This window comes from Condylura cristata, unplaced genomic scaffold (assembly GCF_000260355.1).
Source record: "Condylura cristata isolate star-nosed mole 26May11 unplaced genomic scaffold, ConCri1.0 scaffold00038, whole genome shotgun sequence".
In the NCBI taxonomy this organism is placed as follows: domain Eukaryota; kingdom Metazoa; phylum Chordata; class Mammalia; order Eulipotyphla; family Talpidae; genus Condylura; species Condylura cristata.
Window position 1 is genome coordinate 4,112,083 of NW_004567139.1, and position 14,787 is coordinate 4,126,869.

Below are 14,787 nucleotides of genomic sequence, written 5' to 3' on the forward strand. Positions count from 1 at the left end.
CTCCCTCTTTTAATGGACATAAACAAAGAAGGGTAACATCTTGCAGTTTCAAAGAGAGCAAAATTGCCAGACCCTGAGACAAAAGTGGCAAAAACATCAAGAAAGCACGTTCCCTTGTGAGACAGTTTTCAAGTCAACGGACTTAGGGCCTATCATTTCTTTGGACTTCCTTTTAAGTAAGATGATTGCTCATTTGTTTAAGCCATTTAGAAAGACTTCCTGTTATGAGTAGCTGACACACTGGAAATGTGTTTATTAAGTGGGCAAATAGGACAGTTCTGATAGACATTTAATGTAATAAAGAGGAAAGAGGTAAGGAGAAATTAAAACTATAAAAGTAAGGTGGAGGACATCAATACATAATAGATTTCTACTTAATTCACCAGGTTTTGACCAGACAGCCTTCTGAGCAGATAACTATCTTGAGTAAAAGGAAAGCTGAATTTCTTAGATTTGAGGAACCACCAATGAGAGGTTACTGCAATGGTCCACGCTAGTGTTGCCCATTAGAACTCTGCAATCAGGGAAATGTCTTATCTCTGCAATGTACAGTTTGGTAACTAATAGTCAGATGTATCTTGAACTACTGAGGAAAGTAATTCACTAATTCTAATTAATTCAAATTCTAAAAGCTACATGTCTCTAGCAGTTACTACATAAGACACTGCAGATTCAAAATGTAGGCAAAAGTAATGAGAAACTCAAGGGGTAAAAAAAGGAGGTGTATTGGATATTTAATACTGTTTTGAAGCTACAGGAACTGGCCTGATAGGAAATGAGGAGAATAAGAGGGATTACAAGATTACTTCATAGTTTTGTAACTTAGAGAATGAAATAATGAAACCCTTTAAATAAAAAGTATTGACACAGGGAAGGACTAAGAAGTTTGCTTAGGGACTGAAGGTTTTCAAAACAAACTTCTTTCTTTTCACATAATCTTAAGTTCACTAAATGTTTAAGCATTAGATATATAAAATAAACCTATTTTAAATTTAAAATCCTAATAATAAATATGACTTATGGTACTCTGGCTAGAAAAAATAATTAAGATCCACTTGACACTATATGGGCAAAAAAATTAAAATTCTCTAATGTAAAATGCAATACCTTCATACCTGGAATGACTTGATCAAGATATACAGCCAAGAGGACATAGAATGCACTACTAAGTGCTAGCATGATAATAGCAATAATCAGAGGATATGGGCCTTCGGTCAAATTAGAAAATACAGCACCTTCATTAAAATCTTCTAAGTGCATGACCTAAAAAAACATAGAAACATCAATTTATTATAAAAAATGGTAAAAATAAGCAGACGCTAACACTAATTATGGTAATATAGCCAGACTGTCAGTAACCAACTGGGTCTTTTAACAAACTAAACAATCCACCACTTATAAAGAAAACAATACAACTTTACTAAGTTTATCACAACAATCATGTTTATAATTCTTGCTTCCAAAAGTAATATACATTCACTCCTGGAGCATTTGTTTCAATGCTATTATTAATGCTAACTAGTGCAAATAAAAGACTTATGGTCCACATGGAAATCAAACAAATTGCTGGAGAATAAAATTATGGTCAGTATTTTTTCAACGCTGAAGAAGGAAAAGGTTCTCTGGCTAATTAAGACAATTACTCAGATTCTTCATAGCAGATATACGTGAGAGGGTAGAAAGATTTATATATTGGACACTGAAACCTCATTCAGGTCCCAGATCTCTCATTAACTCAATAAACTATAACTGCACCATACTGGATTTCAAAAATCTTCATCGGTGAAAGGAGATGTATTAAGTAACACTTGGAGTTCCTCTACTTGATAACAAAAGCCTGACTACCTTTAGGTCTGCATTCCTAAGTGGAAGGTAACTCAGTGGATTCTCAAAATGTGTAACAGTTCTTAAGTTGCAATTAAAGTTTGTTTAACTCAATATTCATTAACAACCTGTCTTAAGTCTCACAACCAAAAGAATTCTATTGTGTCAAAATGAATAATCTCTTACATTAAGTAACATTAAATAATTACATTTTCCTTTATACATTAACCAAATTTAAATTCTATTATATAAAGTAGTTTCTTGTATGAGTTTTCCCCTTAGAACCTGACTGCCCCTGTAGAAAGCAATAATAATTACATTTATAAATCTAATTATGATTTAAATGAATGATAATCTCATCAATCCTCAACCAATAAAACCCACCAGATCTATTTATTTCACTACTATAGTCATAAAAACTTTCTGACTCACAATTTTCTATCAGACATACATATAAATTTACTTGTAACCAAGCCACAGAGTAATATAGATTACCTGATGCTTAAACCAATGATTTAACAAACTTGTGGTGAAACAATTAACTGAGATACAGTTAAGTAAAAGGTGAAGAATTTATCATGTAAATGTAAAAACTTAAAAATGGCAAAGTATAAATGAAACCAATGTCAAATCTACTCTAGCTCTCTAATATTTGTTTCTTAAGTAGAAATTTTCAAATGATATTTTTGCAAATCAAAGAAAGTATCAATGGTTGTGTGATATACTGCCTGGAATTAAAAAGTATTTAGTGACAAGATAAACGTATTACCTACCTGTGCAATACCAATTAAAAAAGTACACTGACAGAAGGGACTGAACAGCCACACTAGTGACTTAGGAAAATTTTCCATGAGGACTATCAAAAGACCAACAAATCCAAAAGCCACAGTGACTAAAAATTCAACTATTCCCACATGTTTTGATTTTTTAAAAAGGGGTGTCAGCATTAAAGCAAAAAATACCTATAAAATACAAATATTAAGATTAGTGCAACATTCATATACACTGGTATGAAATCAAATTTTGCTTGTAAAAGAACACATTTGCACATAAAATATCTCATTAAAAAATTCTAAATGGGATAGTAAGATACAAATAGTAATGAATAAATACTGAAAACTACATCTTATCTACACAATAGGCATATACTACAACAACCATAAAGTGTTTCTACAGTTAGAGGTGTGTATATATATGTCAAATGGTAAATCAAAGCTTTAAAATAACAGAATATAATGTCTTTTAAAGATAATGCGTTGATAAGCTATAAAACCAGTTAAAAACCAGGCAAGTCATGTAGAAGTGTATGAGTACTTTGTAAGCGATCACGTGACAGAGCAGGGTTTGTTGTCGAAGTATTTAACAGCTGGGACAGCACAGGCACCAAGGCAAATCAGGAGGGACATTGGAACCACCTGAAACAGGCTAGTCACTAACCGCAAGCATCCGGTCAGATACCAAACCAGTATCAACAGTAGCTTCACTAACAAAGAACTGTGTTTATAAAGAAACACCTTTACCTATCATCACCCTGTGGCATAAAAAATCTGAAGTAGGAATTTATGAAAACAAAGGGGGAAAAAACCTAGTACTGGACAAGCTTGGCAGGCAGCTCTGCTCACCCCTGTATCACCCACGCACCTCACTGGACCATCTGAACTACACATACTCGTATATGAAAATAGTAGAAAGATAGACTCAAAGGAATTGTATGTGAAACACACCATATGAAAACAAGTTAACTGAAACTTGAAGCTATTTGGTATCTTATCAAATAATATGAAGGTACTGTAATGCTATCAAGTAAATTTGTCTTTCATGAGAAATCAATTATGAGTAAATCAAGACTCTCTTCGTTAATCAAATATCTTGACTGTTCTTTATAATCATTTTCAAGTTAAAATACTTACAGATGATAACCCATACAAGAAGAAAAGTAGAAAGATGACAACACAGCTACTCTGAGGAAACAATGAAGAAGCTGTTGCAATGACTGCCATAATGAGAGACATAAGAAAAATCAAACTTGTATATAGAAGAACCCAGGAAAGCCTAAAATGACAATAAAGATACATATTTTTGGGTCAAATGCATAAACTTTATAAACTTTAAACAGTTAAGAAAAATCACTTTAAATAAAACTACACTACTTTTGCTATTTCATTCTTAAAATTAGGTTAATCCATTAACTTCTGTATATGCACATGTACTGAAAGTGAACACTTAAAAGTTTTACAGTTTCGGTTATGTTATACGTAAACTTACTTAGATATAGATATAGTATATAAGTATATATCTTATACACACAGATATATATATACATATATATATATGATGTATATATATGATGATAATACAAATTGATAGTAGTAATCCATGATAAATTGAAATCTAATAGTCTTTTGAAAGTTCAATAATATACACCACTACTGATTTTAAAATACATAAAAAAATATAGTAAGAATTTTCTTCATGGCATGTGCTATAATCAAGCTTTTGACAACTTTTGGTGCTACAAATAATACAAGGTTCCTCACTAATCAACACTGTAGTAACTATATTTCTACAATGCAAGGTCAAGATCAACAATGAATTCACTAAATTTTCTCAAAACAAAGCTTAATGAAATTGCTACAGCAATTAGTTTTCTTTTTAAGGCTAGAAGATTATGATATAATTTTCCCTGTGTTTGGGGGTATGCATATGTATGTGTATGTAGGTGTGTGTATACATACATATGCACACACACACACACACCCCTAAATTATTAAAATTGAATCCATTATTATAGAGGCAAAAATGAAGCACCGAGAGATTGATATGCCTAAATTCTCCAAGTTACAATTTCCTCACAAAATACTTTATAACACCATATATCTTAAAAAAAAATTATCACTACAAAAACAAAATGAGGGGAAAATGAGCAACAAAAATGTTATATACACAATGCTCCCTTTATGTAAAGTGTTATAATTAGTTGTTACAATGGGCTTAATGAAATAAAGTTTTGTTAAGTGAACTATAATGGCAATTCACATGCACACTATTAATTTTTTCCCCAAAATGAGGGAAAAATAAATTATCTTACTGCACAGAGGGAAGTTAAGGATAATATAATTATTTATAAAACTACATACATGCCTCTACAAAATTACCATTGTGTAATAATGCTAATGCATTAAAACATTCATGTGCAAAAAAAAAATTGTGAATTCTGTCTTAATTCACACAAAAAAAACCTATTTCCAGAAAAAGAAAGCCTGCATTCCACATACACACACACACTTGAATAATTTAAACAAAAATTTTAATAAGACATCTTGTGTTATGATATTAGGGGAGACTGTAACAGGCAACTAATTTTTACTTTTCAAGGTTTTGTATTTTCTTAACACTAATATATATTCTGAAGTGCATGGAACACATCTCAGTGATTCAAAACAAAAAAAAACAGAAATAAAAGTTTAACATGTAAAATAAAGATGAGCTTTCCAACTCCAACTTCCCTCAAACAAGTAAATGCTGAAGCCTGTTAACTAGTCTCATATTTAAAACCAATGTCAATCATTTTAAGAAAACAGGATCAGCACCTTATCAAATCAGATGGATAACAAAATGACATTTCTTAAGATTTGTACATTTAACGTAATTATTAATTATACTAAGCAATAAACTTTTAATAACATACCAAAAGGCAGTGTCATGGAGTCCCATTATCTTTAAAAACTCTTTTAACTTTTTCTCTTTTTCTGCTACAATATGAATTGCCAGAAAGTATCCAAAAGGTGAAAATGCTATAACTAGGTATATTAAAATTACTCCTCGGGGAAAGGTATCTATTTCTACAACAGCAGTTTCTCCCATAATAACAGCTTTAGTTGACTCCAGCTCCTTCCAAAGAGAAACATTGGTCTTCAACTATAATTAGAAAATGTAAATACATTCAATTAATTTAGTTCTGATAGTAGCCCCTAATAAAATGTGACAATCGTAACCAAACTTTAAATAGTAACCTAGCACAAAATAGAAATCCCCTAAAACACCTAAAATAAAGCTGTACTGTGATCCCAGCATCATGGTAGAGAGTTGAGTAATGCTTTTATTCACTTTGGAAGCATACATAAAGGTTAAAATCTAAAGTTGGAAAGTGTAAATTTTGATTAAGTAATTTATCAAAGCGCATACAGCTGCACAATTATCGTCTTAAGCATACAATTAGATGTATCTTAACAAAAATAGGCATGTATAAAACTGAGGAAGAAATGAGTATTAGTGCCATGAAAGAATGCCTTGTTAAAAATGTTAAGTAGCATGTCCTATTTTTTTAATCTTTGCAGCATGTACAGATAAAACAATAAAACTATGTACACCGTATGAAACTATTAAAGGTCAATGGGATTTCTAAATGAGGTTTGCTCTACTTCAGCCAGTGTGTTCTGGGTTGTGGATTGCTGTCTTCAGCCAAAATACAAATAAGTACAATGAGATCATCAACCTGACATGTCTTAGAGTTCACTGCCTTTATCTTAAACTTTTGTTAATAAATTTTTATATTAACCTGTCTATAGTACAGTTATATTGGAAATTTCTACAATTCAATATATATCATCTCATTTGGCTTTTATAACCTTGTCAAGAAAAGCAGTATTTATTGTAGCCATTTTACTACATTACTAATTTACAACTAACAGAAATAAGTCTCTTTGAGGTGTCCTTTTTATTTCTACCAAAAGGTGAAACAAAAGGTCAGATCTAACCATGTCTTTGAAATATCTGTAACATTTATACACAATCCTAGTGGCATTACAGTAGTGAAATACACATTCAAGAGATGGTAGTTGACAAATAAGTGATAAATCTGTGTCAAATTTAAAAAATCTACAATTATAATTAAGAAAATATCGTCCCTTTTTCCAAGCTACTTTTAATAATAAAGGAAAAAAGTCAGCAAAATAAATCTTTCATAATATTACCTATGGTCAGCATAGATAAAATAATACCAAGAGTGAGAATACTGAATCATATGCCATTAACAAAGGTTTTAAAAGATATTGAGAAAATGTGACTTTACCTTTGTTCTTTGTAATAAGTTATATATTTTGTATGTTGGGCAACAGTCATGCTAATTCCATTATAAAATTCTATTAGGGTTTAATGTTTAAAATATGGTGACTTTATTTTTCTCACTTGCTCATACTTACCTGTATAATGGCAGCATCTATGGATGCTTGTAAAACTGTGAACCCAGAGGACCAGTACTGAGCAGCCTCACATGATTTTGAACAGCCAGCTAAGGAGGAAAAACTAGAGTTACTAGATTTTGCACAGCATCAAAGTGCTTTCTTTTAAAGATATCATATGGAGAGTTACTAAAGTTAAATAACTAATCAATATCTATTGAATCAAAGAAAATAAGTTACTGCCCATATTGATATGAGAAACAATATCCATAGCACTGAAGTTTTTTGAGTAAGAGTTACATTTGTTATGGTGTTGAATGGTGAATGGATACAAATGAAAAGAAAGTTCATTTCTTTTAATAAACACAGTTTAATTAAAACAAGTCATTTTTCTGTATTAAGGTCATACTATAATGATTTGCCAGTTTAAAAGTACTTCCAGTCCAATTAAAAGAACAAAAAAAAATTCTCTAATTGGTTTATGGAATCAGTACTTAGCATGGTGACTTCAACGTTACTTAATAAAGATTTGTGGCTCATAATATCTCTTCAACTGTTTAAGAATTGAAGGATACATTCCATGTCTTAAATATAAAATTAATAGATTTGAATTGGTGGAAGATCTTGAGATTTTAAAGATATGTATGTGACAAGATTGAGAAAGTCATATAATTCAAGATACCATTCATTTTGCTTTGTTACTGTAATCAAAATAATAATGTATATAAAAATAAAATAAGCACACAAATATTATATTACATGTAGACATATATTTTGTTGTGCTTGACATTTTTTTATCTGCATAAGTATAGATGAATATGCCAATGTTGTGTCTCATCAAATTCTACATATAAACTATAAGCACAAAGACACACATTTAATTGATTTTCAATTAGTATTGAGGGCTGTTTACCTCTTGAATCCATATAAATAGAAGATACTGGAATTATATCAGGGAAAAAACGGAGTTCATAGGACATGAAGTCTTTGAAAACCACACCGACAAAGTTGCTGGACTTAGAAAGACTGGACGCTATCAACTCATTTTCAGTTGTATATTCTTCAGTAACTATAACTGTAAAATATGGTAAGAATGTAGTTAATTCACAGATTGAAATAGTTTACTACAACACACCAAATTTAGCATTATATCTGATGAGTCAGTATTTCATAAGTACTTTTGTTTTATTCCCTAACTTATAGAAAACGACTACTAAATAATGAAATGTGAAAGAACTGACTATTACACACACTATTTTGCAGCTGTCACTTGATTACATAGTCAGTATAATGCATTATTAATATATTTCAGTATAGCATAAACGTTATTGCAGAAATGAAGTTCATTTATCTATGTTGAAGAATTGTAAACAGTTTCTTGATATTTTATTTTCATATACTTTTTGAAGAAAATTCCACACTACTCTGAAATTAAAAATGTAACTATGACACAACTATTCTTTGAATAAAAATTTCCTGTTTGTTCCTTACCTAGAAGGTACATATAAGGGAAAAAAATACTGCTATCATAGTTGAGCTTCCTTTCACATTAGATAATTGTAATTTTAAAATATTTTCATTAACTTTTGTTTACAAGCAATTCATTTTCACCACTAGTCTTGGAACATGTGAGGAATGGAAATTAAGATTAGTATTTCTCAAAATCTGTGATCAGTTTTTTGAGCTAGCATGCTAAATTCTTATCACTGTCTAAGCTACTATATTTAATACAATAAATCAGAAAACATTTTTATATACCAATAAAATATGTGTTTGATAAAAATATTAAACAGTAATATGGGGGTAAAATTTATTTGGCTCCTGATTACATAGACATCATCTATTTAGTGATGCATTATACAAAAATGTGCTGATACATACTAGGAACTAATTACAACTATTCTATATGACAAAGTAACATGTAAAACTGTTATTTCCCACAATTCAGCACTTCCTCAGGTCAACTGTCATGGTACAAAAATTTCTGTCACTTCTTCCAGTTTTTGCCTCAAGTTCTCTCAGACCTCAGTTCCTTTGGGCTCAGTAGTGCCTCACTGCTTACACAGATTTTCAGTCCATTTCTTTGTGAAAAACACTTAGGTACTTAGTTGCAATCGTAGTCTCTAAACCTAAGTACCTCTTCAGGAGACAACATGTATCTCCATAAGCAGGTACTATAGTCTGGTAAGATTATTGTTCTATAATCTTTATCATATATTTCTAGCGTATTAATTATTAAAAGTAGTCAAAATGAAATATACCTTCAAATCATTTATTCTATACAGATATATTTATGACAAACAGAAAGTATTTAAACATATAAAATATGCTTCCTATCACCAAGTTTGTAAGATTTCATTAGAAACATGAAAGCATAATTAAATAATTTTAGTATTTTTATAAAACCATACTTTTGTGAAGGAACATGCCTCTAAACATTAAAAAGGTGATTTATTTAATAAAGCGAACAGAAAAAACAATGAAGAGGCTGTCTGATATAAACTGTGTAAGTCACAGTACCATCTGACAGGTGCTCTGTAGAAACCATCTGCATGATGTTTCTTGTAACATTAGTCACTGGAGTGTAACCAAGAATTAGGTGTGCAATGAGGGATTTGTCCATAGGGTTAAGTTCCATATCAGGCACTTCTTCGTATTTCTTATTCGGATGCATCATGCTAATTAATATTAACCAAAACAAAAAAAATAGTGGAAAAAGAATTTCCTAGAGTAAAGGAAACAGACAAAATATGACAAAGTATAATGATGGTGGCAAAAATCATCAGGATTTCTATGTAAATAATGTAACACTAAGAAAAAACATGAAGAATTTGCACTTAATTACCTAAACCAACAAGTATACTACATCATTTGTCCTATACACTCAGTTTTACTGAACTATTTAAAAATTCAAGTTATATAATAAAGTTAAATGACATAACAGCTAATATCAAACATCTTAGGTTAGTAATATAAATATAATAATAAATTTATTCATGCATTACTTTATATGTTAATATTTTATTGATTTATATTTATTTCTGCTTAAATACAAAGTTTGTACCTAGTTTCATAAATATTTAACTGAAGTAAATTACCAAATATCCCTAGTAGGGATCATGATAAAATTTCTTTATTCAATTATGAATTACAACATCCTTTAATTATACTTATATTTTCCTATTAAATCTCAACTGTGGTAAATTAGTTTGCTTTAGGAGTAATAAATTATTATTTCATACTGCTTTTTAATTGCTGCTGGTTTTAAGAGAAGATGAATAATTTTCTTTCATCCTTTGAAATTATTATGAACTGATTAGTTATTGTTTGTTCTTTCTTCTACTTTTAAAAGTAACATTTGCTTATAGGTACAAATATGTGAGGTATTTTAGTAATCTTGAGCAATTCAATCCTCACTCCAAAAAAATGGGAGTCGTGGGGAGGGAAGTGTGGAATAATGTTTAACGAAGCTCTCTGGAGAATGTGGCAAATTGGGAAATGTATGCCTAAAAGTTCAAATTTAACATTAGGAATTAATTTTTTTAATTTAACTAAATTTAGAAATCATGAAAATCTGTAACACTTAGAAAAACATTAGGTAATCTGCATGCTTTTCTGAGGCTAGTGTAAGATTTTATTCAACAAGAAAACTAAAGGGACCTATGGATATAAAAGATAATAAATGTGTAGCAGCAAAATAAGTCATCTCTTAAATATGGAACACAGCAAAAACTATAACAAGGCACAAGGAAGAGCATTTAACTTACCTGAACACTACTTTTTTTAGTCCTGCATTTAATTAGATAATTCTTCAGTAGGAGTGTTCTGGTCTGCCTCCAAACTCCCACCTCTCTAATTGCTGTAGCCATTTCTTCTGGATCAGTCTATTAAAAGGGGAGTTAAAAGAAACAAAAAACGGGAACCACACGTAAGGCACACACCATTATTGACAGTACCAACAGACAAAAATTTCAGTCTCTGGCTAAATGTAGTAACACATGCTCTAAGCTGTCTCCAACTGAACAAATTGCAGGAAACACCAAGTTGAGAACCCAAGGAGTAAAGAGTAGCATGAGAAACAAGCCGGGAAACCACAGTTCAAAATGCCATTCTACCTGAACTTACGCCACTTTCCCTTTCTGCACCCCCTAAATGAATGTGCTGGAGGCAGAGACGCAGGCACAAAGAGAGCTCTGGTGTAGGCTATGCTACCCATGCTCCAGATGCTCTCTAGTTGAGGTTTGAGGAGAAAGAAAACAAAGGCTTCTTCTCAGGGAGAATGTAGAAGTAACCCAGTTGTTGTTTTTTCTATATTATCCTGTGCTGCTGTACCCAAACAATATCATGCAGCAGCGCCAGAGTGCAGCAATGAAAGTTTAATGCAGCCAAAACTCTGAGACAGATGGAAGTTGTTCTCAGTTAAGTGGAACCATGATTGCAAGCGGAAGAGACTGCAAATCCCACTGCTTTTATCTCCACCTCCTGTACTGGGGCCCTGAACGTTGTGGATTCAGTTGCAGAAGTATGTTATTCAATAGGGCATATAAATCTTAATTTCTGGCTACTAGATGGAAAAGAGAAACTGCAGGGAATCAGAAAGTAGCAAAAATAACAAATAAAAAGAGAAGCTCAGGAACACAAGCCAGTAAAATTGTTTATTAACTCGTGAATTTATGCCCAAGCTGGGCATTCATAGAGCTAATTTTTTTTCTGTGCATCAGAGACCTGAGAAACTGAGCTAACTGACCACTGCCCAGATCCAGATTGGTCACTGGGTGGCACATACAGAACAGGCTCAAATTGTACTGCAAAGACTTGCAAACTAACCTGGAATTCGAACCACAGCTCAAAGAATAGGAATGGGAACTGAATTGAATATAATCAGGTTGACAGAATAGTGCAATAAAAGAAAATAACATTCTCCATAGTATCAGAATCTCATGTAACCCACCTTCAGTAAATGAAGCATGTGAGAAATATTAACTGTATTAAGTAAAGAAAATCAACAGATTCTAGTGCTAAGATGATGGAGATTTGTAATCATCTGACACAAATTTTAAAGCAGCTACTTTAAGAAAGTGCTCCAGCAAAAATTGGTAAACCGTATTAAAACTGTAAAAAATAGAAAATTGCTGCCAGGAAAGTAGCACCAAATAGAATTTACAACAACAACAACAAAAAAAACAATGCAGTAAAGTTCATGTAGTGGGTTCAAAAGCAGAATGAAAACAATAGAAAAGGCAGTGAACTTAAAGATACAGTAATAGGGCCCTCCCTGGTGGCGCAGCAGGTTAGCACTAAGAAGCTTAAGCCACTTTCGCATGAGTTCGATCCCCGCCTGCCCCGGAGGTGACCACATGGTGTGGCAGACTCTCCTGACCCGCCCGCTGCTCCCCTCAGCAGTGTACTTCATCGATCTGCCTGTTCTGCTCCCCACTCTGTCCCTGGTGAATCCTCTCACCCTCCACATCTCTGTCCTGTACCCCAGTTCTGTATGAATAAATAAATAAATCTAAAAAAAAAAGATACAGTAATAGAAGCTACACATTCTGAACATAAAAGCAAAACATCTTTTTAAAAAATATTGTTTGTGTGGGATAGTAACAAAAGGTCAAATATTTATGTTATCAGAGTCCCAAAAGGAGAGGAGAATGTAATTGTTAAAAAAATATTTAGAATTAATAACTAAAAACTTCCCATATTTGGCAAGAGATAAAAAAAGTAAAAAGGGTTTTACTTCAAGAAATCATAGAGATACATGCATACATAATACATATATATATATATGATACAAATATAATATTAAAGTTTCAGCTAGATAAACATCCTCTTTATGTACAGAAGAGATATTTTTAAATTTTATATTAAATAAGTACATTAAAAACAGCAAAACTAAACAGTCAAAAAATGGATCATACATTAAAAACAATTCTCCAGAAGCCTCATCAATGTTACATCAGATTTTGTAAAGAACTGACAATCATCTCTAGGCCAGTAAGAAAAACACTTGTTCAAGGGTGATTTAGTACAAAACAAACAGACACACTAACCAACACAGCAACAACATTCTCAAGTTACCTCTAAAACACATTGATTTAGTGGGGACCACTAAATTATTCATTCAAATTGAAAGCTGCATGTTCAGTTCAATTTAAGAAAAAGGAAAAACAAACAACAACAACAACAAAAAACAACAGAGCTGTTATAGAGAGGCTAATGAGCCCACAATATTTTTCTTTCTTTAAGAACTGTTCCCTAAGCTCCAACACGTCTTTAATGACCTTGAATAAAGTCCATGAATTTTCCAACCGTCTCTAGTTAGTTTTTACATAGACATATATATGTATATAATCAGTTTCTCACCATAAGGTATAATATTAGCTGCAAATTTGTGATATGTATCTTTTATTATGCTGAAGTATGTCCTTCTATAGCCATTTCTTAAGAGTTTTTAGTGATAAATGGGTGCTGTCTCTTGTCAAAAGCCTTCTCTGCATCTATTGTTACTACCATGTGATTTCCATCCTCTCTTTTGTTCATGGATTACATTAAGAAATATGTAAATGTTAAACCATCCTTGCATCCCTTTAATAAATCCAACTAAGTCATGAGATGCATGAACTTTGTAATGAAATGTTAAATTTTATTTGCTAATATTTTGTTGCAAATTTTCCTACCTATATTCATCTTTTATGTGATGCCTTGTGAATAACACAGCAGCAAGATAGATACAGAGAAAAGCCTCTGCTGTATAGAGGCACAGGTAAGCCAACCTAGCTTTCCCCACAGGTTTGGGCTCCAGCTAGTCATCAGAAGTGATAAGCTAAAGACAACAGTCACCACTTTGCACAAACCCTATGCCAGCAGTAGGCAAAACTATCCACTGCCCTCAAGTTCTCCTGTTCAAAAGTGTAGGGTTTTACCCTCCCAGTCAGGCTGACTGGTTGACATGTGGCAATAAAGTTTCCCGGAAGTAGAACCATCTGTTCTGCACACCAACTGTGTTCGTGTGATGTCCGTGTGAGCCCCCCAGTGCACAGATAGGCTTTGATTACAACTGTTCCTCCCTTTCTTGGGTTTTGCTACCCCAGGAACATTCCAGAAACAACTGTATTTCAATTTTTCCTACCCTCTCTTCTCTCAGTATAAGATGGTCATCCAGCTGTCTTCCAGGGAATTTGTCTTTACTTATATATAATTTGGTATAAATACGTGAAAGAGGAAGGCCTGGCTTCTTCACTGTCCATCATTCTTTTGCCATCTTGCCAAACTCTTTGCTTCAGTTTTATGTCCTTTCCTCCAAAGCCCAAAGCCCTTTAGTCAGCAAAAGGTGCTTTCATGTAGTGTTCCCTTAGCCAGAGCGCTATTCTTTGGGTAGTTTTTTCTAGTCATTTTTCCTTAGTGAGAAAGTCCTGCCCAGCCTTTCAGGGAGTACTTTCTACCGACTGACTAGCATTACGGTGATTTATCTTGACCTGTCATCTCTTTCCTTCAAAAAGATTCAAACTCCACACAAACACAAACTAGGCTAGGAATTTACTAAAAGGAGATAGTTCGTTTAAACTTTGATACTTTGACATTTAATTTCTACTTTGAATGGAAATGCCTTTTTTTTTATTTTTTTTATTTTTTTTTAAAGATTTATTTATGCATACAGAACTGGGGTACAGGCCAAAGGTTCAGGGGCGGTGAGAGGATTCACCAGAAACAGAGTAGGGGGCAGAACAGGCAAATCGAAGAAATACACTGAGGGGAGCAGCGGCCGGGTCAGGAGAGGTCTGCC

At 32.5% G+C, this 14,787-nt stretch overlaps 1 protein-coding gene across 2 annotated transcripts in view; it reads right to left on the reverse strand.

The window, feature by feature from the left end:
* ABCA5 (ATP-binding cassette, sub-family A (ABC1), member 5) overlaps positions 1–14,787 on the reverse strand; it is a 50,343-nt gene that overhangs the window by 29,414 nt on the left and 6,142 nt on the right. For both annotated transcript variants that reach the window (XM_004693461.2, XM_012733121.1), the window contains 8 exons: positions 10,772–10,888; positions 9,525–9,729; positions 7,918–8,079; positions 7,026–7,114; positions 5,513–5,742; positions 3,735–3,876; positions 2,598–2,786; positions 1,116–1,263 (listed from right to left, as the gene is read on the reverse strand). In XM_004693461.2, the coding sequence (XP_004693518.1) occupies positions 1,116–1,263; positions 2,598–2,786; positions 3,735–3,876; positions 5,513–5,742; positions 7,026–7,114; positions 7,918–8,079; positions 9,525–9,729; positions 10,772–10,873 (1,267 nt within the window). In that variant the 5' untranslated portion in view covers positions 10,874–10,888. Of the gene's footprint in view, positions 1–1,115; positions 1,264–2,597; positions 2,787–3,734; positions 3,877–5,512; positions 5,743–7,025; positions 7,115–7,917; positions 8,080–9,524; positions 9,730–10,771; positions 10,889–14,787 lie in introns of those variants that run through there.